This window comes from Notolabrus celidotus, chromosome 18 (assembly GCF_009762535.1).
Source record: "Notolabrus celidotus isolate fNotCel1 chromosome 18, fNotCel1.pri, whole genome shotgun sequence".
Lineage (NCBI taxonomy): Eukaryota > Metazoa > Chordata > Actinopteri > Labriformes > Labridae > Notolabrus > Notolabrus celidotus.
The window spans coordinates 15,581,937-15,599,651 of record NC_048289.1 but is presented as its reverse complement, the minus strand read 5'-3'; the positions used below and the strand labels follow the sequence as shown (position 1 = coordinate 15,599,651).

The following is a 17,715-nucleotide window of genomic DNA, read 5'->3' as shown; positions in this document are numbered from 1 at the left end:
CTATTGAAGGTCATAAAGAGGCATCGGTATCATTTTCAGTCTGTATCTCAGCCAGTTCAAAACTCCTCACAGGGCCTTTAAGTATCTTGAAAAAAGCTTGGGCTGACAGAAAACTTCCAATATGTTTATGCTACTTGAATCCAGTCAGTCTTTTAACTACATGCAGAAGGCAACTTAAAATTGCCTTGACTCACTGCAAATTGTGTAAAATCAAATAAAAACCTCTTAAAACTGTTATCAACGATAAGTTAAATGAAGGTTTCAAGGCAGCTGATGAATTAAACTAGATAAGCAACTATGTATGATTTTCACTGATCTAAATACAGAAAGGGCAAGGTTGGGTTCAAATCCGTTTTGTTCCAGATTTAATGTCATGTTGAATTTATATGAAAACAAATAAAGCGGTCACAAAGAAAAAATCAGAGCTGTTAACTATTGTTTATTGTATAAGTATATGCCAACAATACTTCACGTTTGTCTACTTGTTTCACTGCCACAAGCCATCCAAACAGCAAAAGCTATATATTCACAACTTCCCAAACTTTCAATACCTCTTTATGTTTATTCAAAGAAGAATATTACAATGCCATACTATATAGTCACAATGAGAATGGCTTGCTCTGCTGCAATTTCCAGCTGTTTCAGGATCAGCAGAAAGCGGTTTGCAGTCAAATGAAGTAGAATAGCCAAGTGTGGAGCACAGAAACATAAGTTATCATCGTTGTTGTTTTATTGAAGTTATGGAATGAAGACTAGTCTCGGGTAGTAAGAGGGAAATCCATGTTCCAAGCTCAGTAGTTGCTTTGGTTTTGATTTCTGTAGCCGCCTCTCTGGTAGCCCCCCTTATTCTGCTGGTAGCCTCCTTTTTGATCTGTGAACATGAAAATAGAAACCCTGGTTAGTTCAAAATCGATATACCTTTTACTGGATTATACAATTTTAATAGAAACCATTTTTAAAAACCTAAATCTATAAGTAAGATTCATTAGGCTAGCTTTTCTGCTGATCAACCTGTTACATACAAAAGAGTAGGGGGACTGTTTCTAATCAAAATCTACACCTGTAGCAAATGGACAGAAACAGTGTTCCTCCTTTCATGCTCTCTTATTTCATTTATGAGAACCATCTCTCTCATTTGAACAGATCAACATTAGCATCATACATTAAAGACCAGCAGACTGTTGCACCAGCTGTGCGTAAGTTGTGTCCTAAGTTAGGGTGTAAAGTCCACACTAAACCAAACATTGAAACTAGTTAGTTTTTAACTTGAGTGGTGTCATTGTTTGGTTGCACCATGGAGACGTAAGGTTCATCTTAACTAGTAGACCGTAACGTCCAAACTAACCAAAACATTGTTGCAGATATGACATTTACACTTCCAGAAGCCAATCAGAGGAAAGCAAATTATCAACTTTAACATATGTTAATACTCAGGAGGGCAAATCTTGGTCATCATATTTTTCCAAAGGATGTAATCTCTATCTTGGATATTGCGTTGCAGACATAATCTAACTGGGAGAACCCTCTGTATCTCCTCATCCTCCCACCTTTCAAAACGACATGCCATGGCAGCCGATATACTTTATTGAGGACTTTACACCTACTAGGAGCCAAGTGTAAGAATTAAGTTGTAACTTAGGCTCAAGTTGGAACTATCTCAGCTGATGCAATGCCCAAAACGTTAGTAGAGTGTAAACTCCATCCTAAATGAGAAATTGCGTTCAAACTAGGCTACGTTTGAACATACACCCAGTTGGTGCAACAGGCTGCTGATCTAAAAGGGCCATTATGTCATCATTTCAACACCACCACGTAGGGCTGCACGATAAATCGATTTAATCGATTAATTCGAGTTTTTGGTTTAAGGCGATTTAAAAAAAGGAAAATTTAGATTTTCTCAGTAACCTCCTCCACTGCCGCCGCCCTGGCCACCGTAGTTCGAGCGCCCCTCCCTGCCTGCAGAGAAATCAAACAGACACAAAACAACAATAAAATGGCTGCTAGCATGAGTGAAGAGTTTGTTTCTAAAAAGGGAAAGTCGGTCTTGTCAGTCGTCTGGAATTGGTTCGGTTTTGCGATGTCGGACCTCGAAGAGAGCACTGTCCGCTGCAAAGTTTGTTTAAAGTCTGTAGCATCTAAAGGCAGCATCAAAACCAACTTATTTCAGCACCTAAAACAGAGGCATGCAGCAGAAATGTGTCCTGCTACGAGATGTACCAGACCGCTACAGCCCACAAACACCTGCTAAAAATATTTAAGGAAAAAATAATTATTGTAGAAAAGACACTGTGCGTAAGTTGTGTCCTAAGTTAGGGTGTAAAGTCCACACTAAACCAAACGTTGAAACTAGTTAGTTTGTAACTTAAGTGGTGTCATTGTTTGGTTGCACCATGGAGACGTAAGGTTCATCTTAACTAGTAGACCGTAACGTCCAAACTAACCAAAACATTGTTGCAGATATGACGTTTACACTTCCAGAAGCCAATCAGAGGAAAGCACCAATTTTGATGCATTGTTATTGCAAACTAAAGTAAGGTGATAACTATAGCCTAAAGCCTTAATCTACGCTGTGTATAATAACAGTGACATCGAATGGTAAAATTATCAACTTTAACATATGTTAATACTCAGGAGGGCAAATCTTTGTCATCATATCTTTCCAAAGGATGTAATCTCTATCTTGGATATTGCGTTGCAGACATAATCTAACTGGGAGAACCCTCTGTATCTCCTCATCCTCCCACCTTTCAAAACGACATGCCATGGCAGCCGATATACTTTATTGAGGACTTTACACCTACTAGGAGCCAAGTGTAAGAATTAAGTTGTAACTTAGGCTCAAGTTGGAACTATCTCAGCTGGTGCAATGCCCAAAACGTTAGTAGAGTGTAAACTCCATCCTAAATGAGAAATAGCGTTCAAATTAGGCTACGTTTGAACATACACCCAGTTGGTGCAACAGGCTGCTGATCTAAAAGGGCCATTATGTCATCATTTCAACACCAACACGTAGGGCTGCACGATAAATCGATTTAATCGATTAATTCGAGTTTTTGGTTTAAGGCGATTTAAAAAAAGGAAAATTTAGATTTTCTCAGTAACCTCCTCCACTGCCGCCGCCCTGGCCACCGTAGTTCGAGCGCCCCTCCCTGCCTGCAGAGAAATCAAACAGACACAAAACAACAATAAAATGGCTGCTAGCATGAGTGAAGAGTTTGTTTCTAAAAAGGGAAAGTCGGTCTTGTCAGTCGTCTGGAATTGTTTCGGTTTTGCGATGTCGGACCTCGAAGAGAGCACTGTCCGCTGCAAAGTTTGTTTAAAGTCTGTAGCATCTAAAGGCAGCATCACAACCAACTTATTTCAGCACCTAAAACAGAGGCATGCAGCAGAAATGTGTCCTGCTACGAGATGTACCAGACCGCTACAGCCCACAAACACCTGCTAAAAATATTTAAGGAAAAAATAATTATTGTAGAAAAGACACTGTGCGTAAGTTGTGTCCTAAGTTAGGGTGTTAAGTCCACACTAAACCAAACGTTGAAACTAGTTAGTTTGTAACTTAAGTGGTGTCATTGTTTGGTTGCACCATGGAGACGTAAGGATCATCTTAACTAGTAGACCGTAACGTCCAAACTAACCAAAACATTGTTGCAGATATGACGTTTACACTTCCAGAAGCCAATCAGAGGAAAGCACCAATTTTGATGCATTGTTATTGCAAACTAAAGTAAGGTGATAACTACAGCCTAAAGCCTTAATCTACGCTGTGTATAATAACAGTGACATCGAATGGTAAAATTATCAACTTTAACATATGTTAATACTCAGGAGGGCAAATCTTTGTCATCATATTTTTCCAAAGGATGTAATCTCTATCTTGGATATTGCGTTGCAGACATAATCTAACTGGGAGAACCCTCTGTATCTCCTCATCCTCCAACCTTTCAAAACGACATGCCATGGCAGCCGATATACTTTGAGGACTTTACACCTACTAGGAGCCAAGTGTAAGAATTAAGTTGTAACCTAGGCTCAAGTTGGAACTATCTCAGCTGGTGCAATGCCCAAAACGTTAGTAGAGTGTAAACTCCATCCTAAATGAGAAATTGCGTTCAAACTAGGCTACGTTTGAGCATACACCCAGTTGGTGCAACAGGCTGCTGATCTAAAAGGGCCATTATGTCATCATTTCAACACCAACACGTAGGGCTGCACGATAAATCGATTTAAACGATTGATTCAAGTTTTTGGTTTAAGGTGATTTTAAAAAAAAAGGAAAATTTAGATTTTCTCAGTAACCTCCTCCGCCGCCGCCGCCGCCCTGGCCACCGTAGTTCGAGCGCCCCTCCCTGCCTGCAGAGAAATCAAACAGACACAAAACAACAATAAAATGGCTGCTAGCATGAGTGAAGAGTTTGTTTCTAAAAAGGGAAAGTCGGTCTTGTCAGTCGTCTGGAATTGGTTCAGTTTTGCGATGTCGGACCTCGAAGAGAGCACTGTCCGCTGCAAAGTTTGTTTAAAGTCTGTAGCATCTAAAGGCAGCATCACAACCAACTTATTTCAGCACCTAAAACAGAGGCATGCAGCAGAAATGTGTCCTGCCACGAGATGTACCAGACCGCTACAGCCCACAAACACCTGCTAAAAATATTTAAGGAAAAAATAATTATTGTAGAAAAGACACTGTGCGTAAGTTGTGTCCTAAGTTAGGGTGTAAAGTCCACACTAAACCAAACGTTGAAACTAGTTAGTTTGTAACTTAAGTGGTGTCATTGTTTGGTTACACCATGGAGACGTAAGGATCATCTTAACTAGTAGACCGTAACGTCCAAACTAACCAAAACATTGTTGCAGATATGACGTTTACACTTCCAGAAGCCAATCAGAGGAAAGCACCAATTTTGATGCATTGTTATTGCAAACTAAAGTAAGGTGATAACTACAGCCTAAAGCCTTAATCTACGCTGTGTATAATAACAGTGACATCGAATGGTAAAATTACCAACTACAACATATGTTAATACTCAGGAGGGCAAATCTTGGTCATCAATTTTTCCAAAGGATGTAATCTCTATCTTGGATATTGCGTTGCAGACATAATCTAACTGGGAGAACCATCTGTATCTCCTCATCCTCCCACCTTTCAAAACGACATGCCATGGCAGCCGATATACTTTATTGAGGACTTTACACCTACTAGGAGCCAAGTGTAAGAATTAAGTTGTAACTTAGGCTCAAGTTGGAACTATCTCAGCTGGTGCAATGCCCAAAACGTTAGTAGAGTGTAAACTCCATCCTAAATGAGAAATTGCGTTCAAACTAGGCTACGTTTGAACTTACACCCAGTTGGTGCAACAGGCTGCTGATCTAAAAGGGCCATTATGTCATCATTTCAACACCAACACGTAGGGCTGCACGATAAATCGATTTAAACGATTAATTCGAGTTTTTAGTTTAAGGTGATTTAAAACAAGGAAAATTTAGATTTTCTCAGTAACCTCCTCCGCCGCCGCCGCCCTGGCCACCGTAGTTCGAGCGCCCCTCCCTGCCTGCAGAGAAATCAAACAGACACAAAACAACAATAAAATGGCTGCTAGCATGAGTGAAGAGTTTGTTTCTAAAAAGGGAAAGTCGGTCTTGTCAGTCGTCTGGAATTGGTTCGGTTTTGCGATGTCGGACCTCGAAGAGAGCACTGTCCGCTGCAAAGTTTGTTTAAAGTCTGTAGCATCTAAAGGCAGCATCACAACCAACTTATTTCAGCACCTAAAACAGAGGCATGCAGCAGAGGTAATTTTATTTATTTTTTTTGAAGTAGTTTTGGTTCATGGTGCTTAATGTCACTGAAAGAAATGAGTATTTTCATGAGATGGAAAAATTAAGTCTCTTTAAGTTGTACTGTTGCTTTGTTTCAAGCTAGACATCTAGCTGAGAGTTATACTGCTTTTATTACTCTGGTAGTGTCTGACATTTTGTTACAGGCACATTTCTAGGCTTTTATTTGTTTTCAGAGGGCTCAAAATTATATTGTGTTTGAATTCAATGTTAGCGAAACTACATAATGCACTTTAAAAAAAAAGGTTACACTTTGCACTTTTTTTTAAATTTAGGCACAGTGTGTGGACATAGGACTATTTAGCAATGTCTTAACGGTCAGATTTTAGACTGAAACGCTTCCTTGCCCACCCCTTTTGTGAAACAACAGTGGACTTTAATGAAAATAAGTTCCTGTGATGCATGATAAGTATGATACTCCATTTGTGACGTTTTTACCATCAAAAAAGGTCTATCAGTACAATGAATATTGTTTCCCATTCCTACCAAGTCTGTTCTGTCACTAAGTACTGCACACTGTACCTTTAAGGGGGAATTCAGTTTGCCTTTGTCAAATCTTATTGATAAAGTTAAATCAAAACTTGTTGTTAGTCATTTGTAGTTTTCTTTTTTCAGGAGAAAAACACAAAATAGATTAAAATCGTAAATCAAGTTGTTGTTTTTTTAATCGGGGATTTTACTTCTAAGCCATATCGCCCAGCCCTACCACCACGTCTACCTGTGCTCCATTTTCACTTAGAATCTAGAATCTCTAGTGAGGAACACCTAAGCCTCTGGCCTCAAATGTGGTTGTACATCACTTCTTATGGCCTACTTATCTAACAAAATAAAAAACTTATCCCTAACTGAACTTTTTAATACATTACAAGTTAACTACTGATTAAATGTGTCCAAACTTAGTCAGCAAAAAAGTTAAAACAGCAAAGATTTCACAGCCCACATGTTGCAGGACGGCTGCTGGTGTGGGAAGGTCACCATGCGGTCACAATATTTTTGTATCCAAAGTGCAGAACGAGTATAGCCTCACATACCTCTATTGTAGGACTTGTTTTGTTGGTAGCCGCCTTTTTGATCTGTAATTACAAGAAATGTGTAGTCATCATTTTTATTGTTGTAAAACTCATTCACTTTTTAATAGCAAAGAGAGCAAAAGACATGTTGCAAGTATTGAAACAAAATGCAAAATGTTTTCTAAACTCACCCCGGTTGAAGTAGCCTCCATAGACGCCCTGTTTAAGGTCAAAGACGCGCTCATTATTCTCCACTAAGCTGCCCAGCTTCTCAGCCAGCTGCAGGGCCATGTTCTGCAGAGAGGTGGGCTCTGTGCGGTGCATCACCACCGTCTGTGTGGGCTGGTCAAGTGACGCCTGAGTGGAAAGGGAAACATTTAGAGCACTACAGTCAACCAAGCATATAAATAAAATGAATCTAAGTATGATGCAGCAGTCGCAGCTTAAGGTTTACTCTAAGGGAAGAAGGTGAAGGCGTCAAACCTACCATCAGCTCCTCATTGATGATCATCTTGCTGATAATGCTATGAACGGTGGCGATCTCCAACTCAAACATCTCAGACAATGTCTCCATGCTGCAGAAAAACAAATAATATGACATTACCATTTTCATGCATTTATAGTAGAAGTCCTGTGTAACACCTGAGCATTGACCTGTATCGGTTCTAAATGTGTGCAAACTGAGTATGCAGCTGGAAGCAAAAAAGGCACTTCAAAATAATGTTCAAGCAGGGACAGACATCAGACATCAGCACAGTACAATAAGCTTAATGTGAAGTCTACCTGATAGAGTCGTAAACACTGCTGTACGTGAACAGGTAAGTCCTCAGTGACTCCTCTTGGATCTTCCTGTACAAGGGGAAAACAATGAAGTACTGTAAATACTTACAATCAGATTTAATAATCATGGCCACAATGCAAATCAACACAGCCACTTGGTAGGATTGCTAACCATATTAATAATTGGACACTAATGCGTGTATGCTGACCTGACAAGCATCTCGCGCACTCGCTGCGTTTCGGGAAACAGGTCCCACACTTTACTGTTCATCTTCTCATTAATGATGAATGAGTGGCAGGTACGCCAGTCTCCCATCTTCATGGCTTTGCTGGCGGCCACCACGTGTTCCCTCATGCTCTCTGGGGGTCCTATAGCACAGACACAAAGTCACAGTTATCCCCTTTGTTTGACTTAACCTTATAATCATTCTAATACTAAGAGTTGTTGCTTACCCAGAAGAGGCTGTCTCTCTCCCACCCTGAGCTGGTGGTGGAACTGTTTGCTGATCATCCTGCGGCGGGCATCAAACTCATGTGCAGCCATGTAGGGAATTTCCAGCAGCATGGCGGACACGAGGTATACACACTCTAGCAGCTCCAGGTTGATGTGCATGTGGAAGGGCACCTGTGAGGGAGGGTAAAAACAATGTTATGATAGACTGGTGCTAAAATGTTCAGTGTTAGGAAGGCAACACATGTTGTGGGTCAGAGCATCCAAATGCAACAAGCATATCTGACAGTCAGGAAAAGCTCATATGTGGTCTAAGACTCTAAGAGTGGTTGTCTGTAGCATTCATATACTATATACTACTAAAATTTTCAGTATTTTTGAGATTTAGAAAAGCTTCTTAACTCCAGCAGATAATCAACAAGCAGTACAACCACAATCTTTCTATGTTTAACTTACTTGTCTTCTTTTCTCGATCTTCTCCTGCTCTGCGTTCCTCTCCTGCATGTTCCTCATGAGCAAACCTTGCCCCAAGAGCTCCTTAGCACGGCCAGACGACTGGATGTCCAGCAGGGCATTGTGGGCGTCTTTGATCATGCCCTGTCTAAAGGCGCAAATGCCAAGTTGCACCATGGTTCTGTTGTACAGGATCTAAAAACAAAAACAAAGGAGGAAATAAGGACATGGCATTTATTCGGGTTCACTGGTGTTTGGGTGTTATTCTTAGTGCCTGTCTGCTCACCTGTACGGGTGGATCAGCATGCTGGATGTTGTCCTGCAGGTGACTCATCAGCATCAGGTCACGAGCCTGGTACCAGCGAGAGTGCAGAGCGTGGTGGTAGATGTGGCAGAGGATGGCGCAGGTACGGATACGGTCAGTGCGATCCTTGGCGTAGATGAACTTACAGAGACGGTCCATGATGACAGCGCTGTCCTCTCCCTCGCTCTCCTCCTGGTCTTGCTCTGACTAAAAAACAGACAGACACAACCCAGCATATCACATACCAAGATTACACAAATACACTTTCTCACTTGTAGATACACTAACTCTTGAAACCATAGTGTTTGCCTTAATCAAACTAAAAAGATGTATTCTTCTCTGATATAGTTTACACTACTCCTCTGCCTGTCTCACCTTGGTCTCTCCCTGGAGGCCCAGGCTGCGTCTGTGGGCCTTGTAGTCGAACTTGTAGTAGGTGTGCATGATTCTGCGCAGGTAGATGCGACAGATCTCTTCCGTGCTGCCCTTGATCTCCAAGTAGTTGAGCAGCCGGTCGATGATGCCACAAACATGCCCCTCATCTTTCAGATTGTCCACATATTCTGGAGAGGGAGGAAACATAGTACAAGTTTTTAAAAGGCCTTAAAACGTCAAGCAACAAAGGTGTCTTTTAATCTGTGATTCAATTTCAAACTCAAAAAATCGAATACTTAATAATAATAATAACTGATACTTATATAGCGCCTTTCAAGAAACCCAAGGTCGCTTCACAGGGTCAAGTAGGGGGTCTGGGGGGTAGGTGGGGATACCTAACGGGGAAAGGCCTTGAGGAAAAGGTGCGTTTTGACTGCTTTCTTAAAAGTGTCAAGGGTTGGGGCGCTGCGGATGTCTGGAGGGAGAGAGTTCCACAGAGTGGGGGCTGCCACACTGAATGCTCTGTCCCAAAAGGTCCGCAGCTCAGTCCAGGGGATGGAGAGGAGACCCAGGTTTGAAGACCTTAGGTTCCGGAATGGAGTGTGTTGGTAGAGGAGGTCAGCCAGGTATTGGGGGGTGAGGGAATGCAGGAATTTGTAGGTTAGGAGGAGGAGCTTATAGGTGATGCGGTACTTTACAGGGAGCCAGTGGAGGTGAATGAGAGTGGGGGTGATGTGCTGCCAGGGCTTGGAGTGCGTGAGAACCCAGGCAGCCGAGTTCTGCACATATTGGAGCCTGTCCAGGGCATTGCTGGGTACCCCGAGCAGGACTCCATTGCAGTAATCAAGCCAGGAGGTAATTAAAATCAGGATGAGGGTCTGGGCAACTGAATCGGTGAGAGATGGAAGCAGCCGGGAGATGTTCTTGAGGTGATAGAAGGCTAAAAAGACTTTGTGACTGATTTGATGTGTGACCAGAAGGAGAGGGTGGAGTCAAGAATGACACCCAGGTTGTGAACGTAAGATATTACTTAGAATCAAAGAACTCACCTTGGGAATGGGGATCAGTGTTCTGCATGATCTTGGTGAACTCTTCATCCATCCTCTCTACCAAAGTCAAAATGCATCCACGAACTCTGAAGGGCTGAAAAAAAGCAATAAAAGCAATTAACATAATGTTAAATGCCAGCTTCTACCAGGAAACAACCACCAATGTGCAGTTTGTGCAGGAAGTAATCAACTGTTTAATGATACGAATAACAGAAAATGGGATACCTGGTCTGAAATTGCCAACATCTCACTGTCTTCTGCGATGTTCTCACCGATGAAGATGTTGTTGTTGTCAAAGAGGATGTCCAGCAACTCATCTATGCAGTCCAGACACTTCTTCCACATATCAGCCTATAGGGGAAAATTACATCAGAATTAAGTTCTTCAAAATAACAAAATCAAGTTTTTGAATTTCAGTGGTTAAAAGGAAGCAATCAACCCCAACATATCGTCCTTTTGTTTCAGATGTGGCTCAGAGGAAGGGACATTCCTGCACTCTACCTGGCAGTGCTCTAAATTTCAGCGGTTTTGGAAGTGAGTATGTGATGCTATCTCTAGCATTTATGATGAAATTCTTCCATTGGATCCAGAGATTTGTTTGCTGGGCAACTTTGCTAATTTTAATTTCAAAAGATAGCTATACTATCAAGCTCATACAAATCTTGCTGATCATTGCCAAAAAAATGCACTGCCTTAAAATGGAAATCAAATGTTGACATTCATGTCCGACTCTGGCTCTCTGAAATTAATAAATGGTTTCCGCTAGAGAAGATAACTTACAGCCTGAGTAAAACATTTGATAAGATATGGCAACCCTATCTGGACTACTTGGAAAACCTGCCATCTCACATGATGAACTACGCCACTGTATAACAAAATTGTATTGAGAATGTCTTGAATATCACCTTTGAGGCGAAGATTGATTTCTGTCTCTCGTCTATTTTTGTCCTTCTTTTTTTAATTATTATTTTGTTTTGTTTTCTATTGATTTTAATTGTTATTTTGGAACTACCCATTGTCTGTATTATTAACTATTCTCATACAGTAGGCTTCCTTCTCTTCTTTTATGTCCTTTGTATAAATTTGAAAAGCAAAAGAAAATATTAAAAAAGAAAAAAGGAAGCAATCTATTTTGGTGGATAAAATCATTGAATATGATCGTGTATAACATTACTGCTATAAGGAATATCAATACATCTATTATCCCATAAATACATATATGTTATATGTAGGGATGCACCGAAAAAAGGACTCGTCTCTCTGAACCAGATGAGGGGCATGCACCCTCGTTGTCTGATATGTTCAATGAGATCCTTGATTTTAGTAAGGTTAGTTCACAGTAAGAGCCATAAATGCAATGGTAGGGGAGACCGGGGACAGTTGTAACATTTTTGACATTTCTGTCTATAACTTTGAGCATGTGCAGAGTGAATCAGGTTATTCAAAGTCAAAGTCTTCTTTATTGTCAAATAAACGGCAGTATGCACCAGACATACTGAGGATTTGATATTACGCTTCTCTCTCAGACCCTAGCAACGACAACAACTGCCTGGTGGATAAAACTGTCCCTCAGTGTGCTGGTTCTAGCCCGGATACTGCGTAGTCTCCTTCCTGATGGCAACAAGCTGAAGAGGCTGTGAGACAGGTGGGAGGGGTCGCCTGCTATGCGCAGGGCTTTTCGGGTGAGGCGGGAAGAGTAAGTTCCTAACTTGTTTGGAGAAAGTGCAAGAGGTACAGCTGACCCGTGTTACAACTGTCCCTGGTCTCCCTACTAATAACTGGCATAATAATTTATTTCGGTGTTGGCCCAGAATTTTCCTTTCGGGGCATCCCTCGTTAATATGTGTTTTTATTTTTTTACCTACACTTTTAAAATGTTGTAGATCCAAAATACAACAGAAATGGTGGAATCAGGAAAAGCAAAAAGCTCTTACCTTCATGAACGCTGCCAGGTTAGGGTTGTAGTCGTACAAGGAGGCAATGATGTTAAACTTGATCTTGACCATGATACCTTGGCCTAAGTTGTTCTCAAGAGCGATGGCTGCCAGAGCGTGGAGCAGTTCAATCTGAGCAGCCCTGTTGGAGAGATGAAAAATACGAGTGGTTCAGATAAAGACTAAACATATCGAAGACATCGGGGACATGTCCCTGAAGTAATCTTACCTGTCAGTGCCCTTTTTGCCTCTAGCTTGCAGGATCTCATTCAGCTTCTTCACCACAACTGGAATATTGATCTCTGTGCCTTTGGCAAACATCTTGGGCTTCTCCTGAATGCCAAAAAAAGGAGGAAAAAAATCCAAACAATATCAGAATTTACCGATCCACTTCTTCTGATAGGTATTTTTCAAAGGCTGGCTGCCATTGCATGCTCTTCTACACAAACATCTTTGAAGGTTAGTCTTAAATCTCATTACTTCGGAGTGAACTGTATGATATTAAGACATAAATGAACCAGCTTGTGTCAGAATCAGCAATAGCCATTGCAGTAAATCTCAAAGGGCTTCCTTCCCACCTCTGTTCCTTACCTTGACCATTGGGGCGCCTCCCTTCACCTTCTCCCAGCCTCCCTCCTCTGCCTCTGCTCCTTCCTCCTCTGCTTCTTCCTCCAGCCGCTCTTTCTTTTTGGGCTTCCTTTTCTTCCCGAGCTTCTTTTCACTTGGCTTATCAGAGTCATGAGTCCTGAAGACAAACAAAGTGTGTCGATGCGAATTAATTTGCATGATTTGAATTGAAGGAATACTTCTTCTGTCCGAAAACAAAGAAACAAAAACAAGATGTAGAGAGAGGGAGACTCACTTCTTGAGGAAGGCCAAAGCCAGGGAAGCACTCTTCTCTTCTCCATCATCAGAGCTCTCACTGCCACTGTCAACAGTGTCAGAGCTCCAGCCATCATCATCATCGTCTTCACTAGAAGAGGACTCATCCTATTGGAGGGAGAAACATCAGCACATTAGCTTGGGCTTACTCTCACAAAGAAGTAAAAAAAGGTAGGCAAATAGGATGTTGGCCACTAACCCCGGAACCCTTCTTGAGGAACTTGCTGGCATCTGCAGCGGGCTCTAGCTTTTTCTTTAAGAAGGACTTGGATGAAACTCCATCTTCGCCTACCTCTCCATCACTTTCAGAGGACGAACCTGGTGAAAGAAAAGAAATCAGAGGATTCAGAGATGCTACTATGTATTTGTTTTTAGAATTATCTTACAAATTGCATGTGATCTTCATGCAATCAAATCAAATCTTTGCTTCTGAGCTTCGGCACAGCTCAGTTTTGTTTTTCTCCCCTTCTACTTATAATCAGTGGAACCACCACTGTACTTGTATATTTTAAAGACATCTTGTAATGTAATATGAAAACATGTAATAACATCAAGCTTACCAGAATCCCCTGGCTCCTTCTCCTCCTCTTCGTCCGCAGACTCTTGTGGATTCTAATAAAGGATTAAAAAAAAAACAGATGGCACAGATTTTTTTCCACCTGGTTTCTTTTTGAGCTGCTTTCTGTTAAAGCGTCATTATTCATTTTCATTTCTCTTAACAAGCACTTATTATGGGGAGAAGTTAAGCAGAGAACCACTGAGAGAAAGGTCCATTATTTACCTCCTTGTACGCAGCGATTTCTGTTTCATAATCCCTGTTGTACTTGCGAATCTTCTGACGTAGAGTACTGAGGGCTTTGGCGTTGTTTTTGTTCATCTTCTTCTTGCCCTCTTTATCCTCCCATAGCTGCAAAGATAAAAATTCAGATACATTTATTCTGGAGACAAAAAGCGTATGCTGGTACAAAAAGCATGCTGCACAGTATTAACCAAGCCCTACAAACTTAGTTGGGCTGCAGGCAAATGATTGTGAGTCGGACTCTACTGACCTGGTTCAGGTAGTCCTCCAGGTCGGCCAGAAGACGGATATAAAAAGAGGGAACACCCTCTTTGTCCACTATATTCTTGCTTTTGAGGAAGGCTCGACATAACTGCTCAAACTCTTCAAGACACTTTGCCATGTCACGAATCTTCATGGCATTGCGGATAGTTTTGATGAGGTTGGTCAACTCCTCAAACCTAAGATTTGAAAAAGAGTTTTCAATTACAAAACAGAACTGAAAGGTAAACAGAGAAATTGAAGATATGATGCTTAGAAGATAGCACACCAACCTCTTGTCTTTGGCACTACGAACCACTCTCTTAGTGTCCTCCTCATCGTCACTGATAAGCAGCGACCTGCGGAGTCAAAATGAATGAGTGAGATTCCAAAGAATAGTGAGATTTCAGTCATTTGGAGATTTATTTTTAATTTGCACTGACTGCTTGAAGGTCGTTCCGGGTGCTTTAGGGGTGATCTCATCGGCGGATGAGGACTCCTCTGACTCACTGTCAGACCCGGTGGCAAAGAAACGAGACATTGCTGAGGGGAGCTGTCAAGCTGCAATGACAAAATGACATGTGTGAACAACAATACAATACGGGGGTGAGCATCTGTATTAAAGTAAACATTCATTATGCTTATGTAGAAAACAATGCATTCAAGGCAAGTGTTTTAACTCTTTCATTCAACTACATAATTGTTCCTTAGAGCAGGGGTGTCAAACATGCGGCCCGCGGAATGACTTTGCAAAGTGAAAAAATTACAGAGAAGACATTAATTTTCAATAAAAGTAACTACTATTTTGGTTTTGTCCTCTGAGGTTCACATATAATCATAGTGCTGACAGAGAGCACCTGAACAGGGTTTATTTTCAGGGACTTTTTATCTCAAAGTGAGAAAATAGATGACTTTCTATTTGCATAATCCAGTTGAGATTCATAAGGACTTCTTTTTAGAGCACTATAAGATGATCCACTAACTACTAACACTAGCACTACATCCCTGCATACAACACTGTCCAGCAAGCACACTGTTCATGATGGAGCTGAGGGGTCCACAATAATCAACTTTACCTTTTTAATTATCATAATATCAGTTATTTTGCTGTCAACATTACACTCTGTGTCAGGTGAATGGGTAAACTGTGTGTTTGGTGTGTTCGCAGCAGGTTTCAGGGCTTAAAGAGTAAAATATTCAGCCCCACTATGAGACTCATCATGGCAAAAAATACAACAGCTGTTTTTGTAGAAAGATGGTTGATTAAATGTTAACATTTACAGAATGTACTTGTACTTTTTTGCACTAAAACAAAGGGAAAAAATAGAGTTGTTGTTATTTCTATGTTATTATGTTATGATTTTACTCGTCCGGCCCACTTCAGATCCACTCGGGCTGTATGTGGCCCCTGAACTGAGATGATTTTGACGCCCCTGAGTTAGAGGGACACAACTATTCACGTTAACATTGTGCAACAATTTACACATGCCAAAATTAAATGAGTGTTTGTCTACTTGTTGTCAATAAGCAGGTGATACAGACTGGTCCCGTTAGCAGCCTGTCTGTGTGAGAAACGCTATCTGATCTGAGCTAACACAACAAAGCTTGGACGAATTGGATTAAGAGAAACTGAATTAAACTGTCGGAACTACACGAGTCAAACAGATTCCTTCTATAGTTTCACAAACACAGTAAATATGAACGCTTTCTGTATCGTATGGTTGTTAGTTTTCCGCTTTCTTTCACATGACATAACGTGGCGCTCATGCTAAGCTAACCCTGGGCCTTCCCGCATGTGATCCGGTTTCTACACTGTACTAAGACAAGAACTGTTTCACAGTTTAACAAATATTAGAAGAGGCTCACCTATGTCCTTGTGAATCGTGTGCAGTGATGTGTCTGTCTGCTTTGACTCTTATAATCCAGTTTGGCTGTAAAGGGGGCCAAAAATAAAGGCGTGCGACAGGCTTGCCGGGCACTTGCGTCAGGAAAGGAAGTGAAGCGTCAATCGACGAATACAGAGATGATCCAGAGCCCAGAGCGACATGTTAGATCCGAGGCTCCTGGGTTAGGTTGCCACCTAGAGGATGGGGAGACTTTCTCAGAATCAGAATCAGAATCAGCTTTATTAACCAGGTATGCTTGAATGCACAAGGAATTTGACTTATGTAAACTGTGCTCTCTCTGTACAAGGCATAAGAATAAGACATACAAATAAAAATAAAAATATAATAACAATAACATCAGCTATAAATACAAAAGAACAACAAGTAGGCAAGTAGTTAGTCATATTAGCATGACTAATATGTACAGGCTAAAATAATATGATAATAGTGCAGTGGTGAGTAGCAGAGGTAGTTTTTATATTAAAAAAATAGCATTTAAAGCTGATGTGAGGAACTTTTGTTTTGTATTGATTCTGGCACCCCCTTGTGGACAAAGTAATACCTCTTATCTCTTGTCGTACACATGTAAATGTAGTGTTTTCAACAAAAACCTCATCCTGTTGTCTTTAAACAGTCACCTTTATCAGACAATGTGATTATTTTCCCTGAAAACAGTCAAATAAAGGCTGTTTCTGAAGTGAGATGTCCATCATCTGGTCTGACACCTACCCCCTCAGGGCGGTTTCAGGCATTAAAAATGACAACAAAGAAGGTGTCAGTGTTGTTGCTGATGGTCTTGTTTGCTATTGAAGGTCATAAAGAGGCATCTGTATCATTTTCATCAGTTTCTCAGCCAGTTCAAAACTCCTCACAGGGCCTTTAAATAGTAAAATAAATAGAAATATGGAATTCTGCTTGGAGATTTTTTGCCTTGTATATTTACATGTATATTTACAGATATTATATTTATTTACTTTCTCCAACTAAGAGCAGACTTGATAAGTGTGTGTGTGTGTGTGTGTGTGTGTGTGTGTGTGTGTGTGTGTGTGTGTGTGTGTGTGTGTGTGTGTACATGTGTCTGTAAGGCATGGTGGCCTGAAGGACACATTTTTTTTACAAAAGATGAAACTTTTAAAAAGTTGGAGACAAATTTACATTTTGGAAAACATTTTTACATTTTATAAAACAAAATTACATCAGCAAAACACTTTTACCAAGGCCAAAACAAATTTTCAGTTTAATAAAGCTAATTTACAAAATCAAAAAAACACTTTTACAAGCGGTGGCACAATTTTACAAATGACGGAATACTTTTACCATTTCTGAAACAAATTTACATTCATTTTTAATGGTAAGGGAATGTACCAAACACCGGAAGTGACCCGGAGCAAAAGGAGTAACAGTACCAAATGTCACTCCGTTTGGTTTCTCTCCATTCAAACAAACTAAGGCTGTTTCTGAAACAGCCTGTTACATACTACTTACTAATGTAGTAGGCAGTAGGTACTGCCTACTACATACTGCTTTTGAATTTAGTATGACTGTTCTGTTCGATCTGTGTTGCAGTACGCTGGGCCAGACGTCACTAGATTTCCGGTTTCGTAAAGTGGAAGTAAACAACAGACAAGCTGATAGAGAAACTGCTTCTTTAGCATCACTTATGATTTAAAAAGTTAGGAAGTGGTTTATATGGAATTCAATAACTTTCACAGCATCTCAA

General features: G+C 40.8%; 1 protein-coding gene across 7 annotated transcripts; it reads right to left on the bottom strand.

Annotated features, from left to right (window-relative positions):
* Positions 1-419: 419 nt before the first annotated feature.
* eif3c (eukaryotic translation initiation factor 3, subunit C) lies at positions 420-16,127 on the bottom strand. Of its 7 annotated transcripts, XM_034707852.1 has the most exons (26): positions 15,976-16,127; positions 14,553-14,670; positions 14,403-14,468; positions 14,120-14,309; positions 13,852-13,977; positions 13,631-13,682; positions 13,270-13,388; positions 13,051-13,178; positions 12,780-12,933; positions 12,418-12,521; positions 12,189-12,330; positions 10,480-10,605; positions 10,255-10,348; positions 9,206-9,393; positions 8,813-9,037; positions 8,530-8,721; positions 8,076-8,247; positions 7,832-7,991; positions 7,626-7,691; positions 7,330-7,417; positions 7,034-7,199; positions 6,864-6,905; positions 5,499-5,549; positions 3,103-3,153; positions 1,906-1,956; positions 420-871 (listed from the first exon to the last, which is right to left on the bottom strand). In XM_034707852.1, the coding sequence occupies exons 2-26, from the start codon at positions 14,648-14,650 to the stop codon at positions 792-794; spliced, it is 2,931 nt and encodes a 976-aa protein (XP_034563743.1). In that variant the 5' UTR covers positions 14,651-14,670; positions 15,976-16,127; the 3' UTR covers positions 420-791. The 7 variants fall into 7 exon arrangements, with proteins under 7 accessions (XP_034563743.1, XP_034563745.1, XP_034563744.1 ...); XM_034707854.1 differs by lacking the exon at positions 1,906-1,956 and having other exon boundaries at positions 15,976-16,126; XM_034707853.1 differs by lacking the exon at positions 3,103-3,153 and having other exon boundaries at positions 15,976-16,126.
* Positions 16,128-17,715: the final 1,588 nt, after the last annotated feature.